The sequence below is a fragment of the Vipera ursinii genome (genome assembly GCF_947247035.1).
Source record: "Vipera ursinii genome assembly, chromosome: 7".
NCBI classification, from domain to species: domain Eukaryota; kingdom Metazoa; phylum Chordata; class Lepidosauria; order Squamata; family Viperidae; genus Vipera; species Vipera ursinii.
In genome coordinates, this window is record NC_139521.1 from 49,605,560 (window position 1) to 49,632,240 (window position 26,681).

At 37.9% G+C, this 26,681-nt stretch overlaps 1 protein-coding gene across 1 annotated transcript in view; it reads right to left on the reverse strand.

Annotated features, from left to right (window-relative positions):
* Positions 1 to 26,681, reverse strand: part of ZNF827 (zinc finger protein 827) — a 124,170-nt gene that overhangs the window by 46,610 nt on the left and 50,879 nt on the right. Inside the window, exon 5 of the mRNA XM_083367763.1 lies at positions 19,786 to 20,019. Within this exon, the coding sequence (XP_083223889.1) occupies positions 19,786 to 20,019 (234 nt within the window). The remainder of the gene's footprint in view (positions 1 to 19,785; positions 20,020 to 26,681) is intronic.

Below are 26,681 nucleotides of genomic sequence, written 5' to 3' on the forward strand. Positions count from 1 at the left end.
AATGAGGTGGCTGGATGGGGTCACTGAAGCAGTAGGTGTGAGCTTAAATGGACTCCAGAAGATGGTAGAGGACAGGAAGGCCTGGAGGAACATTGTCCATAGGGTCGCGATGGGTCGGGCATGACTTCGCAGCTAACAACAACAACATAAACATATAACATACAAAGACACAAAGGAATAGGTAGTAGAGTCTCCAAAATTCTACAATGATTTTTCACAAACTAAAAAACAATTCTTTTTCATGATTCAGGTAGATTAATGATACTGTATTGATGCTGATTCCCACACCATAAATTTTGATGCTGATTCCATTATATTTGTTACAACAGTGTAATGCAAAATGCTTATTAACCTAGCAAGTTATATCTAATAGGAGAAAGGGAAAGCGAAAACAGGCAATATTACGTCATTTGTGGATGTAGTTGTGATGTGGCCTGGAAAACTGAAAAGCCTCAGTTATCACTTACGTCCATCAGCTGAGGCATTTAAAATGCAAGTAGCTGCTACCTCAATGTGAAGGAAATGAGAAAATTCACTCCAGAGTGTTTGTGAGCGAATCAAACTATTTTTAATTAACATCCCTGTACCCCTTCTATAGCATCTAACATGCTATCTATTCCATGTTTATATATTTCAAATTCCCCATTTGAATGTACTTAATAATTTGTTAATTTTCAATATTCAACACTGATTAGTATAAAACAGCTTTCTCCAACAGGGTACTTTCCAGGTGTATTGGGATTAAAACTCTAAAAGCGCTTGTAATCCCATCAAATCAGGACTGCATTAGCTCAGGAAGTCTTAAGATACAACATTGCATGCAGAGAACATATTAAGTAGATACATATCTGTTGTCTGTCTCCAGATTCTAATTTATGAGGCAAAGGCAGCTCAAATACACTATGCTATCACCAAACCCATACAGCAGCTGCAGACAAAGTTTTGGTGCCTATGTGCCATAATATTTTTTGGGATGTGCATGGTCTTCAGAGGATGGGGGGGACACACAGAAAGTGGGCTATGTAGTGTAACATCAAGATTATGAAATATTTTAGAACATCATAAAGTGATACATTTGTAAGAACTTATGGTTTATTAAAATGTGAGCTGAATAGCATGACAATTAAATGGACATATGCTGGCTTAAAAATCATATTCAAAGAATGCTCATGGATGGCTTTTTTATTCAATTGAAATGAGGTGACCAGAGGAATGCCACAACATTTGGCCTCGAGGCCTGTTCTTTCAAAGACTATTATTAATAACGATATAATTGAGGAGGCGAAGGCAATGTTTATCAATTTTTTAGATGGCCCAAAATGGATTGCTACTACCTTAGAAGGAAGAAATAACATTCTAAATAATCTTCATAAATTATCGAAAGAAACTGAAAATAATAGAATTAAAATCAAATTATGCATTTACACAAATTCTGCATGTAAGACAAATGCAAAACTATGCATTTAGGAAACAGAAGGCAAACTAAAGTATAAGATGACTGTTTTTTAGCTTCTCAACAATATTTGTGGAAAAAATTAGAATAGTCAATTACAAATATGAGTCAGCAGTGTGATATAACTGTAAAAAAGTCAAATTCTGTTTTAGAATGCATCAGAGAAAAATTATTTCCTAATCAGGAAAAATGGTTGCATTTTATTTGATGTTGGTGTGAGTTTACCTGGAGTATTTTTCTAGTTCTGATCATCATACATTATGAAGGATTCAAATAAAGTGGTGCATATTTAGAAAAGGACACCCAGAATGTTCAAGGGATTATATACTAAATCCTGTGAAAAGAATTTACAGGAATTTGGGCTATTTAGCTGGAAAGAAAAGACTAGGGACAGATATGGTAGTGCTTTTCAAAAACATATAGGATGTCACAGAAGAAAGTAAAGATTTTCTATTATTCCAAAAGACACGACAATAATAATGGTCTTAAATTACAGAAGGTTATTATAAATTCCAATTATAAGCTAAGGAAAAACCTTTTAAAAACAAAAAAAATGACATTACAACTAACTGCAGTGGAAATATGCTTTCATTCACTAAAGGTGTTCAAGCAGATATGCAATGAATTACTGAACAGGTCTGTGCAGATTACTGAAGATTTAATTTGAATTCCTGCACTTAGCAACTGCTCAACTGCCAATATGGACCCTTCCAACTCTATTTAGATAATTTTATGCCTATACTGCCTTTTAGCAGAAATTCTCAGGATAATTTCATAAAACATTTTATTTTAAAGAATGACCTTTACAGAATAATTACCACACTCTGACTTCAAGATTACCAGAATATAGTGATTGAATTTTAAATTATTGGAAATTATTTTAGTGTTAGACGTATTACTGTGTAAATGTTCAGTTTACATCATGACCTTGCTTCATTCGGGTAGTTTCTCCATCTATTCTAACTTGGATTTAAGTACTAAATAATTACTCTGTTTCTGATGCCCTTGCGCACCAAAATAAAACCTTATGATTTCCTTCTCTTCTCCCCCTTACCCCCCCACAGTTTGAGTCTCATTTTGGAACCATTTCTGCTTTGTTCTAAACTTCTGGAACTGATTTCCTCTGCAGTCAGACAAAAGGGTACATATTATCATTGCTGTTTTGAAAGGGAGGTTAAAAAAGTTCAGGATCATCCTGTATTTTAGAACAAAAATAAATTGTAACATGAAATTATTTTGGTCTATGCAGAGTCAATAATGGGCAAGGTGCTGGTAATGACCTATAAAGCCCCAAATGGCTTGGGTCCGGATTATCTAAGGGAACACATGCTGCCAGCATCAACTTCCCATCGTCCTGTGTGTTCCCACAGGGAGGGCCTTCTCAGGGTACCGCCAGTTAAGGAATGCCGGCGGGTTATTCCCAGGGGAAGGGCGTTCTCTGTGGGCGCACCGGCCCTATGGAACCAACTTCCCACGGAACTCAGGACTGCCCCCGACCTTCGTTCATTTCGCCGGGACCTAAAAACATGGCTCTTCGAGCTGTTTGGCCCAGACTGAGGGGTTTTAATTTAATTGGGTTTTAGTTTTAATTTCAGGGACTGGAATTTAATTAATTGTTTTTAACTGATTTTAATTTTTGTATGTTATGTTTTTAATTTTCCCTGTAAACTGCCCTGAGTCCTATGGGAATAGGGCGGTATATAAATTTAAATAATAAATAAATAATAAAATAAAGGACCACAGATTATATTTTCAGATATATCCAACCCCAAACAATTTTCTGCCTGAGATAAAGGTGGTATCATAGGTACCCCCAAAGTGGACTCAAATGAAGAGGAAGAGCCTGCTTCAGAAATTTGGGAGCAGGGTGTGGCAGAGCGTCTGGAAGAAGTGGGGGGACTCTGAACCAAGAGAGGATGGGCAAGAAGAATAGGAGAGACCAAGAACTTTAGAAGGGCCAGAGGAGTGATCAGACAAGCAGTTGGCTGAAAATGAGAAGGAAGAAATGTAGTCGCATCCAAGAGGCTTGGAAGGCCAGCCAAAAGCAGAGGACAGAGAAGGGGCGCAGCTGCAACTAATGAGCGAGAACTGCTTCCTCTGCCAGATCCTATGGCTCACAGGGCCGAGAGGTGCAATGGAGTTCGGCGAGGCTACTTGTGAAGAAGCAGCCTCATCCCTAATGACTTGCACCAGTCCCAATGGAGCAGAGTGATGCTGAGAACAATTCTTCCATTTCGGATCGTGCATTTGTTCAGCCACTGTGTACCTTGCCTTGGAACTTCGTCCCTGATTCTACTTCTGGACTTTGGACTTTGCCTTGTGGACCTTGGAATTGGATTTTGGCTTGAGGTCTTTGAGTTTTGGACCATGGACTTGTCTTTGCTGGACTTGCTGGACAGGTAGATGTAATAGGGGGTGACACAGTACCTCAAATAAGGCAGTCCCATGTAAGGCTTTAAAGGTCAAAACCAGAATCTTGAATTAGACTCGTAAACAAACATATAATTGCCCATGCTGCTGCATTCTGCACCTGCTGAAGCTTTAAAATACTCTGCAGTGGCAGCCCCACCTGCAGAGCATTACATTACTAATGCTCTGTACATGGGGAAGTGACTAGGCCCTAAGTGACTGTGAGTAGAACTCAGTCTAGTCAGGGCTCAATAGAAGGTGTTATTCACCATGCAGACATTCACAGATGCCAGGGACTGGAATAAGATGCACATATCATTTATTTTGACAAGGGCAGATATGTATATTTGGGTATCATCAGTGTACAGTAAAGAAGGAAATGACAGAATCACAGGGAGGGAGTATTTATGATCATTCTCACTTCCACTGATCTTTTGCCCAGCCATGATCATTCTGTTTCTCTGTTTAAGTAAGGAAATATCCCTGAAAAAATTACCTAATAGGGCATAGATTGTCTAATCTGTCATAAAATCTTGTAAAAACAATGGGGGGGGGTAGAAATTATGCGTGATTAAGACCAGACAACCATCAGATATCTAGAGGAGCAGGTACAGGGTAATAGAGTGAAGATATTCCCATTTCACAGCCAATTAATATCTGTGGTAAATGACCAGATTACAAACTGATATGGTATATGTGTAACCTTTTTATTAATTAATACTTTACATTTGTTAACCCTTTGTTTGGATTTATTTTATAAGTTTTATCTATGTAGTATTATATTTCATTATATACTTTATTTTTTATTAATCTTCATTTGGAACATTTCCGGTGAGAAAGCAGATTATAGTTTTTTAAACTATTACACTTCCATAACACTGAAAAACTATGAGAAACATGAATCTGAGCAAAAAATACACTTAATATATTTGAAGTGACTATTCTATGACCTCCTCCTATAACCTATATGGGATTTCCACAAAGTGGAAATCACACCAGTAATTTGAAAAAGCAAATTGGAACCCATGCAAATTAAATTGGATTTCTTCCCTTACCTTCTAGTGATAAAGCTCTGTGTTACAGTAGGATTTCTAGAATAATAGTTAATATTTAATTCCATGAGAACTAACACTTTCTAGTGTTATGAGTTTGATGGAGCTGTAGAACTGGAAAGTAGCATCCCAATTTCTACCATCATTTTAGTAAAGGACTTAAATGCAAGAATTGGCAGAGGATGAGTGGGAATAAAAAGGAGCTTGCAAACTGTTTAAATATTAGGTGAAGAGAATTACTAATATCATTTCCATTTGAATTGAAGGATGTAATCCATCATCATATATTATTTTAGATTTTCTTTATGAACAGAATGAACAAATTTTGAATATTTATTTATTTATTTATTTATTTGGACTTATATGCCGCCCTATCTCCCGAAGGACTCAGGGCGGCTAACAACAATAAAATACAATGATACAAAAGTTAAAAAGAATTAAATTAACAGCCCCAATAAAATAAATTACAATTTAAGTTAAAAATTAAATAACAATTTAAAATCCCTGTCGTCAGTCCAGGTCAGCCTGATGGAAAAGAAGTGTTTTAAGGCCGCGGCAAAAGGACCGGAGATCCAGGGCCATCCGGAGCTCAAGGGGAAGTTGGTTCCATAGGGCTGGTGCTCCCACAGAGAAGGCCCTACCCCTGGGGGTCGCCAGCCGACATTGTCTAGCCGATGGCACCCTGAGGAGGCCCTCTCTGTGTGAGCGTACTGGGCGATGGGAGATCATTCCTGGCAGCAGACGGTCCTGCAAATATCCCGGGCCTAAGCCATGTAGGGCTTTAAAGGTAAGTACCAGCACCTTAAATCTCACCCGGAGGACAACCGGTAACCAATGCAGCTCACGCAGGAGGGGTGTAATATGGGAATATCGGGATGCTCCCATCACTACCCGCGTGGCTGCATTCTGCACCACCTGGAGCCTCCGGGTGGTCTTCAAGGGCAGCCCCATGTAGAGAGCATTGCAGTAATAAGTGCGTGAGTGACCATACGTAGGGCATCTCGGTCCAGATAGACGTAGGGCATCTCGGTCCAGATAGGGGCGCAACTGGCGCACCAGGCGAACCTGGGCAAATGCCCCCCTGGCCATGACTCCAATATGATCTTCAAAACTGAGTCGTGAATCCAGGAGGATGCCTAAATTACGTGCCCTATCAACGGGAGGTAACACCTCTCCTCCCATAACCAAAGATGGAACCTCTTGGACTAAACGAGATGCCGGTACGTAAAGCCACTCAGTCTTGGCCGGGTTGAGCTGGAGCCTGTTCTTCCCCATTCAAATCCGTACCGCTTCCAGGCAACGGGACATCACGTCGAGGGCATCACTGGGTTGATCCCTGCTTAGAAACAACTCAAGAAATTATACCTTTCTGTTCGTGAATGGACTAAGATAATCAGCAACAAGTGGGTTCTAGTCTTAAGCTCTAGTAATTTTCTAGATTTGGAGAACATTTAAAGGGTCTGTAATGACTGCAAACTCCTGACATTCTAATGTATCATTTAAAAATAGTTTAGCTGCATCAGGCATTATAAATGTTCAACATATCTATTATTATTTTTAATAATGCATCTGTCTTCCACCATCTAAGGAAATAAGGCTGTGTTGTTTTTTTAAAAAAATGGTCATTGAAAAGGTTAGGCTGAGACTTGGCAAGTGGCCCAAGGTCATCCAGGGAACTTCATGGTTCAGCATTCAAAATCTGGTCAAAATCCAACATGGGAGGAAGGAGATTAGGTATCATTGTACTGACTTTCTCTAGGGCTCATGTTATTTTGAGTTTCTATGATTGTCATGGAAAGATCTGTTACATTAAATAAAATACTTGAAACAAAATTTCTGCTCTATCTCTTTGCCAGGAATAAATCACACACACATCACCTCTTATCTTGGCATAATCTTTGGTCGCTATAGGTTACTAACAAGGCAATTAAATCTATGTAAATTACAAGAAAAAGAGAATATACCATATAGCAATGCTAATTGTCAACAGATTGTCAGTTGCGATATGATATGATATGATACTGAATCAAACCAACATTTTATTGTTACATGCACAATAAAGACTTCCCTCACCCCCCACGCTGCATGGAAGTTATCAGTAATTTATTTATTGGCTGGCTGAGCTAAGTAAGAAAAAGGTTGAAAAGAGGTTATTCATTGTATGAGTATCACAAGCATATGAAAAGTAAGATACACTGCACAATATTTTTGAAAAGCTATGTAAAGGAAAAAGCTGTACTGCCTGCCAAACAACTGCTATCCTTGATCTTTAATGTATTATGGCAAAATATATCTTTTTTCACCTTAAGCTTTTCTTTCAATTTTGCCAGAGCTTTTTCTCAGCTATCTCCTTTATAGTAAAAGCATTATAATATCTAATTACTTTAATTTCTTACAATTTTCTCTTCTAGTAAATTATAGTAAACGGAATTGATTCCAGAATCAACACCATTATTAAGTCCAATAAAAATCCACAAAATTGTAGGCAATTTCTACATCTATGCATTGTAACTACTGAAAAAATTAACAAAGCAGACATGAGGAAAAGATTATACAGTCTTTTATTACTTCTATATGAATTCAGCATCTCCTTCACTTTTAAAACATTTTGCCTGATGAAGAAATCTAGAGACCTTGAAAGTTTGCCCATTATTTTGTGCATTTTCACTTATCCTAATTACGGCAAGCCCAAGGTTATGTCCTCCTTAAGGAGCTCAAAGGTCACTTCACCTGCAAAAGGATTGTTCACTTCACATAGAATTCTACTTGATTACTTTAGTAGTATATCCTCTTCCTAACCATCTTTGTCAAGTGAAAAGCTTTTTCACCTTCTTCCAAGTAGACACTGTAGAACAATGTATTTTGTAATCTTCAAAGATTACAAACAATAAATGACCAGTTGAACATTCCCTTGCAGTTAGAACAGCAGTTGGTCAAAATTCCATTTTATTTTCCTTTTAACTTGTTTGAAATCTTATGTCTTTTTTGTGCTCCCAGGAAGCACAAATTTTTAGAAATTCAAATGGACTTGTCTAAATACTAAGCAAGGCTCATTTGACAGGATATGAACAAAAATATAGATTTAAGCCTTTGTTTAAAAATAAATGGACACATTAAAGAACTTTTGCTTCTCTGTAAAAATCCTGGAACTTTTCCAACTGGTGGCCATTGCTGGACAGTGCAATATTTAATTGTATTAACATTTTTCAGGAAATGGCAGACTAAGCAAATCTCTCTCTTGCACAGGATTTATTCCCAAATAAATGAACATAAGACTGAACACAGGATTTAAGGCACTATGCTATTTTTGAAAATGGGGATAGTTACCCATAACTGATTCATATGAATAAGTGCACAAACCTCTTAACAGAGTTGTGATGGTAACCTTCTCCATTTTGATGACCTCCAGAAGTGGAGCACCAAGTTGTAAGAATGCTTTATTTACATACTGAGATCAAGCTGCATATTCACTACTATTAATATTTTCAGACTATTTATCAAAACAGAATTGCTTATTTGTGGAATCTATTTCCAAAGATGACATCAGGCAATTATACCTAAGTTTATACAGCATTAAATAGTCAACTTTGAAATGATTTGAACTAATTCCAATCAACAGGTCATGTTTAAACATTGTATAAACATTGTTTAAATCAACACAACAGGTATTTTATTATTACACTTCAAATACCTTTCAGATATAGAAGTTGACAATATTAGTTTCAAATTTCTCACTCAGGATGGGAAAAACGAACAAAGAAATTTACTACAAGAGATATGAACCTGGCCTTAACTCAGAGGGTAATCCATCCAAGTAGCTGCAATATTAATGACCATGCAGATTTTTCTATTCCTCCTTTAACTGTGCCAGATACTCTTGAAATATATGTTTCTTTTGCATGAAATGTAATGGGGAAAAGTTCTGTTTGGTTCATTAATTAATTTCTGGATTATTAGTTGATGCCTCTTTCCATTCCATGTTCATAATGAGATTAGGGGGAATTCAAATGCAAGTAGAACTATTTTCAATAAATACACTTTTTACTATCTGATTTTTAATGTTGATTGAATTAGGAGTTTATAACATTATAAACTGCCACCAGTTTCTGAGTGGCAGATTTCTTGGCACTTCATGGTTAAACATTTCATAAAAGGACTATGCCTTATGGAAAAAATGTATGTCTGAAATTACATAAATTCACTGATTCAGCCAGTATTCTGTTGATGAGAGATTGTTTGAGCAACAGAATGGGGACTTTTTTTTCCCCCTGCACCAATCCATCTATGTTCAGATGTCAGGAAATTGTCTGAAATGGGTGGTGATCATGCTGCTGTTGCTGCAAACTTCATTGCGCCAAACAATGCCAGAATTCTCTATTCAGTGGCACCTTGTTACTCAACCACTTTGGAACTCATCAAATTTGGTACTCAACGCATTTGATGCAAAAAATTTGTCCTGGTACTCATCATTTGTTTGGTACTCAACGCACAAATAGAATCTGTCAGTGTCAGCTGCCTTGTGATTCATTACATTATTCCTTATGGATTTTTTCCCCCATTACTCATGGTTTTTGGTACTCCTTGGGCCTCCTGGAACCAATTAACAATGAGTACCAAGGTACCACTGTACTTTCCTAAGTTTGTATGTCTAGATATTAAAAGACTTTCTGAAATAACATGGTAGCTAAATTCTAAGATAAAACCCCAAAACGTCTGAGATACAAAATTCACAGTACAATTTTATTATCCATCATTTACAAGATTTATGGTAAAAATACTAACTAGCTGCATAAATTAATATGCATTTTTATTAGTTGTATGAACTTCAACATTAATAAAAAATAAGCAAATAAATTTCAGAGATTAGAATTGTTTTAATTTTATTTATTTATTAAATTTGTTTGCCGCCCATTTTACTGCAGAGCAAAGTAAAATAAAGCCTTGAAGATTTTCTAATAAGCTTTATTTGTACAGCACGATGGCTCAGCGATCAAGAAACATGGCTTGTCAGTGATAGCCCGAGTTCGAGACCAGAGTGTCACACGATGCTGGCTCCTGTCCATCCAGCAGTTTAAAGCATGCAAATGTGAGTAGGTAAACAGGTATCACTTTGTGACATCATACTGGCCCCATGACTGCAGAAATGTCTTCAGACAGCAATGGCTCGTGGCCTTGAAATGGAGACGAGCACTGCCCCCAACGACTAGCAGAATAAATTCTGCAAAGGCTCCTTTCCTTTTCCTTTTATTTGTGTGGTATATTTAATAAAAAAAGTGTGGCAACAATCTATCTCAATATGGAGATGAGATTAATGTAGTCCAGTCTTTTTAGAGTGAAGCATAATGTTGACAAATTAAGGACATCCATTTTATAGGTCTTTTATTCAAGATTTAAACAATTAGATTATATTTTTATTGCATAAAAACAAATACAAAAACATAACAATGTTGCTTTATTTTTTAACAAAAATAATGCAATTAAACACTACTAAATAAGCATTGGTATACATCCAGAAATGAGCCGTGGTGGCGCAGTGGTTAGTTCGTGTCTCACCAGTTCAAGGTTGACTCAGCCTTCCAGCCTTCCGAGGTCAATAAAATGAGAACCCAGAATCAATAATTATTTTCAATTATTCTTAAAGCTGGTGTTCATGACATCTATATTTCAAGGAGTACAATCTTGTATATTTGTTCATAATATATAAAACAAAAAATTTTTCACTCCTTTTGACTGTTTTATATATTTCAAATAGGACCTATGTGATGGAAAAATAATATTGATTTTCATTACTGCCTCTTATGTGCCAATAAAAAACCCTGCCTATAATTGAAAGAAATAAAGCTCTTGGGAGACACAAATATTATTGGCTTTATCTCTCTCTCTTTTTGACAATCCTATTCAAGTTTGAATTTGTTGTTGTTAGTTGCGAAGTCGTGTCCGACCCATCACGACCCTATGGACAACGTTCCTCCAGGCCTTCCTGTCCTCTACTATCTTCTGGAGTCCATTTAAGCTCACGCCTACTGCTTCAGTGACTCCATCCACCCACCTCATTCTCTGTCATCCCCTTCTTCTGTTGCCCTCAATCTTTCCCAGCATTAGGCTCTTCTCTAGTGAGTCCTTCCTTCTCATTAGGTGGCCAAAGTATTTGAGTTTTAGCTTCAGGACCTGGCCTTCTAAAGAGCAGTCAGGGTTGATCTCCTCTAGGACTGACCGGTCTTCTCCAGCACCATAATTCAAAGGCCTCAATTCTTTGGCGCTCAGCCTTTTTTATGGTCCAGCTTTCACTGCCATACATTGCAACTGGGAAGACCATAGCCTTGACTATACACACTTTTGTTGACAGGGTGATGTCTCTGCTTTTTAGTGTGCTGTCTAGATTTGCCATGGCTTTCCTCCCCAGGAGCAAGCGTCTTTTAATTTCTTGGCTACAGTCCCCATCTGCAGTGACCTTGGAGCCCAGGAAAATAAAATCTGTCACTACCTCCATTTCTTCCCCATCTATTTGCCAGGAATTGAGAGGGCCGGATGCCATGATCTTGGTTTTCTTAATGTTTAGTTTCAACCCAAGTTTTGCACTCTCCTTCTTCACCCACAACAAGAGGCTCTTTAGTTCTTCTTCACTTTCTGCCATAAGAGTGGTACCATCTGCATATCTTAGGTTGTTGATATTTCTCCCGGCAATCTTAATTCCAACTTTTGATTCATCTAGCCCTGCCTTTCTCATGATGTGCTCTGCATATAAGTTAAATAGGCAAAGCGACAGAATACAGCCTTGCTAGACTCCTTTCCCAATTTTGAACCAATCAGTGGTTCCGTGTCCAGTTCTCACTGTTGCTTCTTGGCCTGCATATAGTTTCTCAAGAGACAAATAAGATGGTCTGGTACACCCATCTCTTTAAGGACTCGCCACAGTTTGTTATGATCCACACAATCAAAGGCTTTAGCATAGTCAATGAAGCAGATGTTTTTCTGGAACTCTTTAGCTTTCTTCATGATCCAGCGTATGTTGGCAAATTGATCTCTAGTTCCTCTGCCTCTTTGAAATCCTGCCTGTACTTCTGGTAGTTCTCGATCCACATACTGCTGAAGTCTAGCTTGTAGGATTTTAAGCATAACTTTACTTTTTCTCCCTTGCCTTTCGCTTCCCTCCTTTCCTTAGTTATTTGCAAAGCTTCCTCAGACATCCATTTTGTTTTCTTGCATTTCTTTTTCTTTGGGATGGTTTTGGTTGCTACCTGTTGTACAATGTTGCGAACCTCCGTCCATAGTTCTTCAGGCACTCTATCAGATCTAATTCCTTAAATCTACTTGTCACCTCTACTGTACATTCAACAGGGATATGATTTAATTCATACCTGACTGGCCTAGCGCTTTTCCCTACTTTCTTCAGTTTAAGCCTAAACTTTGCAACGAGAAGCTCATGGTCTGAGCCACAGTCAGCTCATGGTCTTGTTTTTACTGACTGTATAGAGCTTCTCCATCTTTGGCTGCAAAGCATATAGTCAATCTGATTTCTGTGTTGACCGTCTGGTGATGTCCATGTGTAGAGCCGTCTCTTGGGTTGTTGGAAAAGAGTGTTTGCTATGACCATCGTATTCTCTTGACAAAATTCTATCAGCCTGTGCCCTGCTTCATTTTCTACTCCAAGGCCAAACTTGCCTGTTATTCCAGTTATCTTTTGGCTTCCTACTTTAGCATTCCAATCCCCCATGATGATAAGGACATCATTTTTTGGTGTTAGTTCTATAAGGTGCTGTAGGGCTTCATAGAACCGGTCAATTTCATCCTCTTCAGCACCGGTGGTTGGGGCATAGACTTGGACTACTGTGATATTGAATGGTTTGCCTTGGATTCGAACTGAGATCATTCTGTCATTTTGAGGATTGTATCCCAGTATTGCTTTTCCTACTCTTTTATTGACTATGAAGGCTACTCCATTTCTTCTGAGGGATTCTTGCCCGCAGTAGTATACCTGATGGTCATCTGAATTAAATTCACCCATTCCTGTCCATTTTAGTTCGCTGATACCTAAGATGTTGATGTTCAGTCTTGTCATCTCTTGTTTGACCACGTCCAGCTTTCCTTGATTCATGGATCTTACATTCCAGGTTCCTATGGAGAAAAAATCTTTACAGCATCAGACTTTCCTTTCACCACCAGATACATCCACAGCTGAGCGTCCTTTCGGCTTTGGCCCAGTCGCTTCATTCTTTCTGGCGCTACTAGTACTAGCCCTCTGCTCTTCCCTAGTAGCATATTGGACACCTTCCGACCTGAGGGGTTCATCTTCCAGCGTCATATAGTTTTGCCTTTTGGTACTGTCCATAGGGTTTTCATGGCAAAGATACTGGAGTGGGTTGCCATTTCCTTCTCCAGTGGATCACGTTTTGTCAGAACTCTCTGCTATGATCTTTCTGTCTTGGGTGGCCCTGCACGGCATAGCTCATAGCTTCATTGAATTACACAAGCCCCTTTGCCACGACAAGGCAGTAATCCATGAAGGGGAAGTTTGAATTTACATTGGTCTAAAAAGATATCCTGCAAATGTTCTTTTACAGATGTTCTCTTTAAGTGCTAGGGCATCAGCATCATATATATGCATGTGTAGAATAGAATAGAGCTGGAAAGGGACCTTGGAGGTCTTCTAAGTCCAGCCCCCTGCTCAAGCAGGAGAACGTATACCATCTCAGACAGGTGAATGTCTAGTCTCTTCTTAAAAATCTCTAGTAATGGAGCGCCAACGATTTCTGGGGGTAAGCTGTTCTACTGGTTGATTGTCCTCACTGTCAGGAAGTTTGTCCTTAATTCCAGGTTGCTTCTCTCTTTGATCAGTTTCCAACCATTGTTTCTCATCTTTACATCTGGCATTTTGGTGAACAACCTGACCCCCTCTGCCTTGTGGCAGCCCCTTAGATACTGGAAAACTGCTATCATGTCTCCTCTATTTCTTCTTTTCTTTAGACTAGTCAAACCCAAGTCCCATAGCCATTCTTTGTATGTTTTAGTCTCCAGGCCTTTGATCATCTTAGTTGCTCTTCTCTGAATTTTTTTCCAAACTCTCAACATCTTTTTTATGATATGGTGACCAAAATTGGCTGCAGTATTCCAGGTGTGGTCTTACTAAGGTTTTATAAAGCGGTAATACTTCGTGTGATCTTGATTCTATGCCTCTGTTTATACAACCCAGTATTGTATTAGCTTTTTTGGTTGCTGCTGCACGCAGCTGGCTCATAGTCAAGTGATCGTCCACTAGGATGCCAAGGTGCCTCTCACAGTTACTGTTTTTAAGCCAGGTCTCGCCCAATCTGTATTTGTGCTTTTGGGTTTTCCTGCCTAAATGTAAGACTTTGCTTTTCTCCACATATCACTTGTTTAAAAATTAAAATGAATGCATATATGGTGTAGTTACTGTATAAATTAGCAATATTACTATTAATAACAATAATAAATATAAGAACAGTAACAGTAGTAATAGAAAGACAGTGTTTGGTATCTTGAAATCCTTCCTGACTCCAGATAGTCCTTGACTTACAATCGTAACTGAGCCCAAAATTTCTGTTGCTAGGTGAGAAAGGTGTTAAGTGAATTTTGCCCCATTTATGACTTTTCTTCCCACAATTGTTAAGTGAATCACTGCAGTTGTTAATAATACAGTTATGTGGCTTCCCCATTGACTTTGCTGGTCAAAAGGTTGCAAAAGACGATCACATGATCCTGGGCCACAGCAATCTTCATAAATATATGCCAGTTGTCAAGCAACCGAATTCTGATCATGTGATCATGAGGATACTGCAACAGTGGTAAGTGTGAAAAATAGTCATAAGTCACTTTTTTCAGTAATGTTGTAACTTTGAACGGTCACCAAATGAACTATTTTAAGTAGAGAACTACCTGTACTAAGTTCATTGTATATGGCAGACATGTCAAACACAAGGCCCGGGGGCCAGATCCGGCCTGCGAAGTGGTTTCATGCGGCCCGCGAAGCCATCCTGGAAACAGTGAAGGAACAGCCCCCACTGCCTTGGCCCTGGCCCAGAGACCCTCCTCCTGCCAGAGACCCTCAGATCTGTCCCACTCCTGCCCAGGCCCCCATAGGCAGCCTTGATGTGAACTATGTAGAGCTGGCCACGCCCACCCAGTAGGCCATACATACTCTAGCCACGCCCACCCAGTAGGCCACACCCACCCTGGCCATACCCACCCGGCCCCCTGAGGGCAACCACAATGCTGATGCGGCCCTCAATGAAATTGAGTTTGACACCCCTGGTATATGGACAGAAGTCAACTAACTTTACAAACTCTGCATCATGGTTCTTGGGAGTTTCAGTTGTGTAACTGTCTGCAAAATACTGTTTTAAAAATACTATGAATAAATTGCATAAAAAAGTTTGATCTTTCTAGTCTACATTTCCAGTATTTTTTATATCCTTTTTCATATTTATAGAACTTTAACCCTTGCTCTTGCATGCAGCTGCTGTATTAGATTTTTATTTTCCTACAGAGGCAATCATAACATATTTCAAGAAATAGTCACAAATATGGGCAATTTATTAAAGGATGAATGCTGCAGTTGTCCTCTTTGACCCTGAACAACAATTATAACAGTATAATCACATAAATAATTCAATAAGTAAATATTTCTTTAAAAAAATCACACAATCAAAAATACTTGAATGTGGCATTAGCCAGATCTTCCTTGTGAGACTATTAGAAGCTGGGATGCTACTGACCAATAACCCTGGAAATAGCAAATCCAACTATTGAAATTCATTATTGTAGTTCAATTGGAAAAAGATGAAAAGAAATGAGAAAGGAAACACTTCCTGGAAAACAGAAAACATCTGCACTTACAGCTGTTGAGTTTTTAAAAGTATTTAAATACATAATCAAATGAAATCCAGAAGCTTGGCACTGACCAATTATTCAAAAAACAAAACAAAACAAAAAAACCCTAAAGAAAACTGAACTCCCAACAATTTATAGTGCAAGTTTAATACTATATAATTTTTTAAAGCAGAACATTTCTCTTTCCAAAGTACCCACAAAGGAAGTACCCAAAATTATTGGTATAGTATGTTATACAGCAACATTTTAATACAATATACACGTGCCAGAGGTGGCACTCAGAGCCCTTTTTGTGGGCACACATGCCATGTCCTGGAGATGGCAACCATCCCTCTTCAACCAGCTGCCCGAGGTCCCACGTGGCCGGATGCATCCCGGCATGGCTGGTTTCCCTCTCCCCCATCCTGTCCCCTCCTGGCCTCGCATGCTCTCCTTTTCCTGGGCACAACCCACTGCATCGCCTCCTCAGCTGTCCGCCAGCTGTCCAGCTCAGAGTCAGCTTCTCTGAACTGCTAGTGGCGGGCTGTGATGCTCCAGAGTGCATCACAGCCACACCCACCCAGTGGGCCACGTCCCACCTGGCACCCGGTGATAAATAAGTGGGTTTTGGGTTGCAGTTTGGGCACTCGGTCTCTAAAAGGTTCGCCATCACTGTACTAGTCTAACTTTGAGTACTTCCTTTGTAGGTAGGGTAGGTGGATGGAGAGATAGAATAGATGGATCTTCATATAAGTCTTGACTAGTGGCTACTACGTGGTCAAGTCCATGCATTTTTTTCTGCAACATTTTCAGAAATGGCCTATTTCCTTCTTCACAGGACTGAGAGGGAACGACAGGCTGAGTCACCTACAGTAGTTGGCTGTATGCAGAGATTTGCAAAGCTTTCCACTAGAGCAGGGTTAGGCAACCTTGGCTCTTTTATGACTTGTGGACTTCAAATCCCAGAATTCCTGAGTCAGCATGACTGGTTCAGGAATTCTGGGTATTGAAGACCACAAGTCATAAAAGAGTCAAGGTTGCCTACCCCTGCACTAGCAGAACACTTGGTGATTTAGCTCTTAGACACCCTGAAAAGAAGCTACATCCTGAAAACTAACATCATTACTTTACATTGCATCTACTTTTTATAATATAAGAGGATGGCAAACAAGCAGATATCTTAGCCAATTGCTTAGCTAGGTTAAATTCTTGCATGGGGTAGTTGAACAAAGATATAAAGAACAAGTATATAAGCAGCAGCATGTGCATTTTTCATGCTTGTGGCCTTTCTTGGTTTTCCATAGGACATAGAAACAGGTTGTGATGCTGTTCCCGCCATCTCTTTTTGCACAGTGGAATCAATCATGGCTAGGCATTCTGTAAAATCCTCTATGCCCGGCTGGTGGCTGCTTACCCTGATTACTGCCTCTCCAACACAGCTGACAATTGGAAGGTGATGATTATTTTTTTGGCACAAATCTCTGTGCTGACTCATGCTTTGGACAATTCTGTATAAAGGGTATTAGTGGGGAAAGATTAGGGACTGCTTCCTGAGTCAGGTATATATAGCATCCAATTCTCTTCAATCAACGTCTTCAATATTATAGTCTAATAAGCTGCTTTGTGCCATATCTCCCTTTATAACCAATGCATTTTAGAAAGAAAAAGAATAAGTAGTCATGTGATTACAGAAATTATTATTAGAATTACATTTCTGTTCAACAATCATTTGGGATTCTGAATCAGTTCTTCTTAAGTTGTGGGTAACCAAATTAAACTATATTACTTGGAAGCCAAACAAGACTTTTTATTACTTTATAACTAAATGCACAAGAATTAATAAAAACTTCCTTGCCAAAAACAAGCACTTAATATTCATGACTTCAAAATGTGTGGTTTCTTCTATATATGCTTTTATATTTGTATTCTGAACATTACCTACAAACACATGTGCTTTCTCAATGAAAAACAAATTCTATGTCACTAGGTACGGTGCTGGAAATGTTATCAAAATCTCAATTTCCTATAATTACATGCTGAATATTTTATATAAGGTGCTACCTAATATTTATGTAAAGCTACGAGGCATATACACTATCTGCACAAGAGTAGTTTACCCAAGTGAGCTGTTTGCAAATATCATAGCATAATTACATAGAATACACAGTGCACTTAAAGAGCAGACAAATAAACAGAAGGATATGGGCAGCATTGGGGAACTTTATTCAAATGGATGTGGACTCTGAGCTATTATTAAGCAGTATTTAATTTTAGTACTATTAATTTTAACTTCTAGATTGAACTGAATTAACTAATGACTAAAGCCAGAATACCTAGTTATATAACAAACATGCAGGAATGGAATAGTTCCCATAGAAGGATCAATTATAACTTCCAGTACTGGAGATCAGAGTTTTCTATGACCTTTCCGCTTATTTCAAAGCTATTTTTTTAAAAAAAATACACTTGCGTCCAGTGGTGTATTTAACAGAGCACACACCCCGTTTCTTCTGGAGCAATTCTTAGAATTCCAGTGAGAGATCTATGTTGTTTCAGGATAATATGTTCAATTCTACAGTCCTCTCCTAAAAAGCCCTTCAACTGAGCATATGCAATCCTTATTATGTGGTTTTTGTCATACCATTACCAAATTCTGAAAATATGGGTTTTCCTGCAGATCTCCTTAAACTATTGTGTATATAGTATGGATACATAAAAATCTTCACACAAAGAAGTCATTAATGTATATGATAGTTGGTGCAGTACTATATGAACCTATATTAATAAATTAATATTAATTTATTAATAAAATAAATATTAATCTAGAATGTAAGCTTTTCTATGCCAGGTTGTGAATGTTTTGAAATTGTCATGAAATAAGAATAAAGTCTGTCATGCTGATGAAATATAATAATCTTAGTATACAACTAGGCATCCAGAATGATAGTCCCTGGAAAAAATGCCAATTGAGATTCCCCCCCTCCCCCCACTATTTTCTTTGAACTGTACTAATAATGTTAGAAAACCACCAAAGTAAAATATAGAACAGAACATTTGAGTATATGCCACAACCCTCCCCAATCAACTATTTTTCCAGATACATGATGCAGGTCATGACACAAATTATGTACGATCATGTAATTTTTTTATTTAAAACCTTTTATAAAAAATCAAGCGTAGAGAGACTGTGGCAGCCAGGGAATTGTTAGGAGTACATGGGTGTCTGTAGGAAGAACCTTAACTAATTCTGTTGTACTTGCAAAAATTTTGTAGACAAAATTTCATACAAATTAAGAGATTTTCAGCCATTAAAATAATGGCTTGGAAAATTTAAATTATGTGAGCATTACTGTAGCGGTTAGGCTTAAGAGCCAATGAAACTGCCGGGTTAAGAGGGTTTAAAAAGAGGAGGGATTTCTGGATAACAGGGATAAGGGTGATGTTTCTCCTTTTAAAAAGGCTTTAAATTTATGACTACATAGTTAATTTACACATGCTTTTCAAAAATAAGTCAAACTTTTACAACATACGAAGCCATAAGCTACCTCAGGCAAGATTAAATAATACTTTACTATAAAATGCAATCAGCTACTTTGTGGCTCAAGATGCTCTTGGACACAGTCGAAGTATTAACACTGATGACACTTTCTCCCAATCTTTTTCCCTTTTACAACAAGACAGATAACAGAAAAGACTGAATTCTTCAACCTTCTATGAAAAAACATGATGATTATAACCCCAGTATATCCAGATGTCACTTGGTGAGGCAGGGCTGTTTTATAACATTTTAAAATTGTACTAATATTAGTAATGCACAAATGCACTCATTAAGAAACGAATAGGTTCCGCAACTATTTAATAATATTTATAATTTTGTGCATTCCAGTAATGAGATGGGGCGTTGTCTTACCTGAACGCCTTTTCTCAGCATGACGATGGAGAACTTGGTGCCCATAAAAATAAATAATAATGGAATGGTAGGCAATTTCAAATAAACAAAATAAAAATGCAAGAAGCTAGATTAATGTTCAAGTAACTAATTACCTGATAATTTCATGAGAAGTTCAGATGCTGCTTTGACTGACATATCCTGTTGCAGTACATTTGCTGGCACTTCTTGTGATTTGAGATTCTCCTTAGGAATACTTGGGGCAGATACTTCAGGTTCATGACTAAATCCGTAACTGGTTTGAGACAACGTGGAGCTTGCACTGTCCTCATCTTTCGGTTCTTCTTTCACTTTAAATGTGGGCGTCAAGGGTTCTTTTTGATTTGCAGCTATTAGAAAAAGGGGGAATAGTGAAAGGAAATGCATGAATATAAAATCAGTTCACAAGAGAAAGCTAAACATGGGCAACAACTGGGGAAATCGCACCAAGAAATCCAATTGAGTAACTTAGGAGAGGTCCCTAATGTTGATATATTTCTCCAATATTTTTCTTTTCTTTTTTTAAAAATATCTTCATTAAAAAAATTAAAATACATATTTTTCCTACCATACCTTTCTTTGTCTAACTCGCATAAACTTTGGTTCTTGTGGCAAATATGTTAAAAGATAATTTGCTAGGCTTGAGGGCAACGAAGAAAAAAAAAGTGTGGTTTCAAATAACCACCTCAGATTTAAAATCCTAAAGACTTTCGAGCTTTAAACTGACCCTTTATAAAATGCAATGGAAAGTGATCAATTCTGCATAGTGAATTTGTTGTTTAAGCTGCCTTATAATATTATATAATTTTATATATAATTGTGTTGTAGGTTTATAGAGATTGTAATGTATTGTCTTATTTTTTCTTATTCCCAGAATTCAACTGGGTAGGTCATAAATGGTGATCATGTGACCCCAAAATGCTAAAACCATCATAAACACATGCTGGTTGCCAAATACCTGAACTTTGATTGTGGATGGGAATTCTGTGATGGTCACAAGTATGAAGATTTGTCATAAGTCACTTTTTCAGTTCTGTGGAAACTTTGAACAGTTGCTAAACAAATGGTTATAAGTCAAAGATTCCCTGTATAGTCCTTCCTTTCCAAGGGATGACCTGAATCTAAAGTGTCAGAATCCATTTATATCACATTCATAAATGTATGTTTAAAACATTATCTCCCCCCCCCCCCAGGATTCTGCCATCTCCCAAGGAAGGAGGAGCGGATGTGGACTCAGCCTACACTAAAAACGCCCAGGAAACTCACTCCTAAGCAAGCCCGCTGGTCCCAACACTTTCACCGATTCAATTTCACTCTCAAACACTTGCCGGGGGGAAAGAACTTCCTGGCAGACGCATTATCTCGCATGCCCCAATATAACAGCACACAGGTAACCGACTTTAAACCACTTGTTCCAGAACAACTGGCAGCACCAGTCACCACCAGGGCACAAGTAAAAATGAAGCCGAAAGTGGATAGCCAAACCGGAATAGAATTCCGAAAGTCCTTGGAAGGGGACGAATGGTTCCAGAAAAATAAGCATGTGTGCACAATTAAAGATGGACTACCCTGGGTGGGTGAGAAGTTATACATACCTGCCACCCAGAGGACCAATTTCATGCAACTGTGCCATGATACAAAATCAGCAGGACATTTCAGGTTTGTAAAAACATTACACTTAACTAAAAGGCAATTTTGGTGGCCATCTATGAAAAAAGACATAGAAAGCTATGTGAGCAGCTGTCAAATTTGCGCGATGGCTAAGAGGTTACTAGGGAAATCGCCAGGACTGTTACAACCGGTGGCGAATCCCTCAGCCCCATGGAAAGAAATAGCCATGGACTTTATCGTAGAACTACCAGAAAGCAACAGAAACACCGTTGTCTGGACTGTCACTGATCTGTTCTCTAAGCAAGTCCATTTCATACCTTGCCAAAAAATTCCAACTGCAAAAGCATTAGCAAAACTTTTTGTACAGCATATTTACAGATTGCATGGGGCACCACAATGCATCATATCTGACAGAGGGGTGCAATTTACCACGGCATTTTGGAAGGAATTTTTATCCCTGTTAGGAACTACCCAAGGATTGACATCTAGTCATCATCCTCAATCGAACGGGCAATGTGAAAGATCTAATGCAGTACTTGAGCAATATTTAAGATGTTATGTAAATTTTCAGCAGTCAAACTAGAAGGACCTACTGCCTTTCACAGAAGTGGCATATAATAATGCAGTCCACTCCAGCACAGGTTACACTCCTTTTCAAGTAGCTACAGGCCAAAGCTTCAATACCATACCTGAACTAACCCCAAAAGAACCGGTAATTCCAGAACTAAAGGAATGGATTGCTCAATTACAATACACCTGGCCTATTGTCAGAAGAGCGTTAACAGATGCTAGACTAGCATACAAGACACAGGCAGACAGGAAAAGAGCCGATCCCACACCGTTCAAGGTGGGAGAGATGGTATATCTGTCCACAAAATACCTTAAATCACTCCAACCCTGTAAAAAACTAGGACCAAAATATATCGGACCTTTTCCAATTAAAAGAATCATAAACCCAGTAACAGTTGAATTAGGACTACCTAAAAATCTTAGACAAATACACCCAATCTTTCACTGCAGCCTAATAAAGAGAGAACAACAATCTCCCCTACGAACAAAAATCCCACCACCACCACCTCCCATCATGGTGGAAGGGGAACAACACTTTGAGGTGGAAGAAATTTTGGATTCCAGAAAGCATCATGGAACGACCCAATGTTTAGTGGCTTGGAAACACCTCCCCTCCTCAGAAAATGAATGGGTCAATAAACGCCACGTTAAAGCACCAAAGCTGCTTAAAAGATTTCATACAGAATATCCGAACAAACCGGGTTAACATTTATATATGTTTTTTTTCTTTTCTTTCCCTACAGATGGACATATCTTTCTTTTAAGGAGAGCAGACTGTCAGAATCCATTTATATCACATTCATAAATGTATGTTTAAAACATTATCCCCCCCCCCCCCGTATTCTGCCATCTCCCAAGGAAGGAGGAGCGGATGTGGATTCAACCTGCCTTGGATTATTTCAAAGACCAAGGGAAACCTTTTGAACTGGGGGAACAAAGGGGAGGGTTAGGGAAGAAGGCATCTGGCCTGTGTCTCCATTTGAATCTGTAAAGGAAGAAGGCAATAACTATAAAGATCCAAAGTTCCCTTTTTCCCACGAAAGGGATGACACAAAGTAAATGATGGGGGGGCTGACCAAATGGGGTTGAGGGAAGGGGGGGTTGAACCGGGAACTCTTTATAAAGTTTCAATCTGTAAAACAATACCAGGTCCTGTCTTGTATTTCCACAACCAAACATGTCCTAGTAAAAATTCCTTTTGGACTAGAACTGAAGAGTTTTTGTTTTCCTAAGATGTGGATTGGGGTGGGTCCTGACATTAAGGCAATTCTCTAAGAGGTTAGGAAAAGCTGTTCTAGAACCTGACAATGGTTCACCCAATTTACAATTTTGAGAGCTTCTTATATATAACTCCAATCTAGCTAGCTAACTCTACCCTGAATAGGGGCTATAGGGTCGTAAAAAGGGTTTGTGTGCTGTGTGTATCTATTTGTGTATATACATATATGTATTCTTATTAGTTTTTTGTGCAAGTGCTTTGAAATTTTATGACTTTTTATGACTAAAGATCCCCAATACTAGCCACAATAAATCCATATAAATAAAATAAAATAAAATAGATCTCCCTACAGGTTATTCCTACACAGAGATAGCACACTGAAATAATTTGCCAATTTTTCTTGTCATCCATTCCTGACATGCTTACAAAAATAATAAAAAGCCTTTCTACTCTTTTGTCCAGCAGAACAAAACCAACATTTTGTGCTGATTGATAGCAATAAATATACCTTAGATGCTATAGCTGAAAGGCATTTATGACCATCTCATTCAACACATCTCTATTTCATAAATTAAAAGAGAGGTGTCCATCTCACAAGAATCTTCAATATCAGCCTAATCAAGTTAGTCATATTACCATACCTATAGCATAGAGATAACAGATTGATGATTTTCAGCTTCCAATACTTAAATATAGATTTAATGGACATTTATAGAAGAAAAAAACAGCATTTCAATATCTGGTGTTTTATAAAGTTATGAACCTCTTAGGATGCCTATGTGTGAAATTGCCTTCAGAGTCCCAATTACTCACAAAATTGACAGAGCACATATATCCTTTGGGACAAGAACTATCAATGACCCATCTATGGATTCCTCAAGCAATGCCTTCAGGGCAGCATAACCAGACTGTCCCAATCTGACTTGGCCCTGGCTTTTTGTTTTCTTTTTCATTTCTTTAATTGCCCTTGCTATTTTGCTTATTTGCAGAGCAGCCTGCAGTACATCAATCTGAGCCAAAGGAAGTACTTTTCTCCAAAAAGCTGACATAGAACTATCCTCAGAGTCTTTCTCATATTCATGTTTTTGTTTGTTCATATTATAATAAATGGAAATGTTTCTTTTAAAATGTTGCTAGCAAATCTCTCAACTCTACTAAATAAAACATTGTTTTATGGGAAGGATCTGTTAAGTATTGCCATGTTGGTTCAATGCATAATTCCATATGTTATTTTAGACACATATTGTTCTGATCAATGGATTTAATTTCTTCCTTTAACCTAACATCTTTCCCTTGTGTGGCATTGACACATCTACCAAGTTTAGATTTTCATCTAAAAGATATATCTCACTCCTTCAGTGACTTTATAACATGTTGCTAGGTAACAGTGCACACAAGTCAAGTTTGAGGACCTTTTTGTTAAAGACACTAAAAAAATGCTTCGGTCCTCTTTGCATGAGAGATCTCATCTGGGTCCTTCGTATTTCTGTTTGCTAAACACTACAGAATTGCTTATCAATTTCTGAATTAAAAAACAGGCAACAAAAGAGAAGATATATTCAGTTTTCAGTTCCTCTTATTTCTCTCTCCATGCAAAATTTGTTTTTATATCTATTTCAAGCTGTATTATTCATTTAATACATATAAAGCACAACCTAATATATCATTTAATTTATGACATGAACTTAAAACAATATAATTTAAAACACTGGGTTAGTATAACGAAGAAGTTACAAATTGATTACTGGTATAAGCGTGGCTTTAAAAAAGATCAACATCTTAAGAGATCATTTCCCTTTCTTCCAAAGCAGTGTGCTTTAACAGAGGAAAATATCAACATGTTTCTAACTCTCTCTAATCTATCTCTAAGTAGATTTCACTATGGAAATTACTCTTTGCAGGCATTTTATAAGACTGTACCTTGAAAAAGCTAGAATAAAACATTTTATTAATTCCATCATTTTCATGTTTCTCAGAACTGCATTCATTCAGTTTCTTTTATTCGCGGTTTTTCTTTCCACCCGTCTATCTTATGTTTATTCCACCCTGGAGTAAAAGGATTAAGAGCATATTGAAAGACTCAACCAAATTCCTATGTGATCTCCACTACCTTGTGTACTTGGCAGTTACTGGGAAAAGGGCCTTCCCAGAATGCCGAGGAATGCTTTCACTACAAAGGTTAGCAAAGCACCTACCCAGATGTCATTTTTCAAATGTCAGGCAAATAATTTTGTAAGTTTTTACATCTTGTAAATCAATTTAATCTGTTTCATTTTGCTAGTTGTTTCTATTACGTATTTTCTGTTTTCATTGCATTTTCGAAGTGCTTTAAACCACCCAAAGCATTTTAAATGATCAGAGTATAAATACAGAACAGAACAACCTTAACATTGGCCTCTTCAGCAAGCAAAATGGGAGAAAGCTGCTCACACTGAAGGAGCTGAAGAATGCAGTTACCCATGTTTAGCAGTAGAAGAGCTCAGATACTGTGGATCAAACATTTCCTTAAGTCTATCCCGGAATCTGCATTTATGTTATTACTGCTGAAAGCATTGCAATTTGTCTTTCCTTGGCCATAAGAAGAGCCACGAAAATGCTTCTTATAACCATCACTTTACTCTGCAATTGAACTTTTCTCATCCTCAGGACATAAAACTGCATTTTAAAGTGAATTAATAGATATAAAATATCAGTGAGAAATTACCAAAAAAAGGGTTGTATACATTCTGATCCTCCAATTCATTTAGCATTCCCATTTACTGAGATACAGCATACACAGATGATCAATTAATGTTCATTGAAAAGGGCACTCTCAGTCTTCAAAAGTATGAAGAGCTACAGAACACACTTCACAAATATCTTTTCTCTATAGCAGTCTGAAAATTTTTCGGCCTTAAATCACAGTAAAGTAGCTGCCAGATTTTTTTTTCCTTTCTTTAGTAAATGTTGAGTGAGGAAATAGTAAGAAAATTCCTGACCATGGAGGCATAGAGAATATTATAGCCTTTTTTAAAGTAACATAAATGTTATGTAAAAGTTTTGAATGTGTCAAGAAACAATGTAAGCACCTTACTAAGTAAGAGTGTTGTAATGACAGATGTTCAGTATGCCATCGGTGATACCCTGACACACCTGTCAGTAATCTCTCTGGCTGTAGCTTCAGGATTCACCTAAGATTATTAGTGAAGTGCTGCTGTGTTGTTACAACAATTGAAAATAAAACTATTTGTTTTAAAAAATGCTCAGACTCAAAAGCTAGAATCTATCCACTGATTTATTTCCAAAGCAGTATTACAGAGCAACCTGAGTGTAAGTAGCCAGCATGACTAGACGTTGCATGAACCCAGTTGAAATTGTACTACTGTATATCATAACCTCAGTAATTTCTGCAACTAGATTCATTGGGAAATTAGGAAATTGGACCAACTCTATACTCCCACTGTAATATGTCCTTTTACATGTAAAAAATGGGAGTAGATAAAAATCAAAGCTTACTCAACCAGTTTCAGAAGTGAATTAGTTCAACTTTCAATGTAGAGGAGGCAGTGCAACAACAACGTTGCAGAATTTCCTTTGGAGCTGCAGGGTAGTTTCCTATTGGTAGGAACTTTT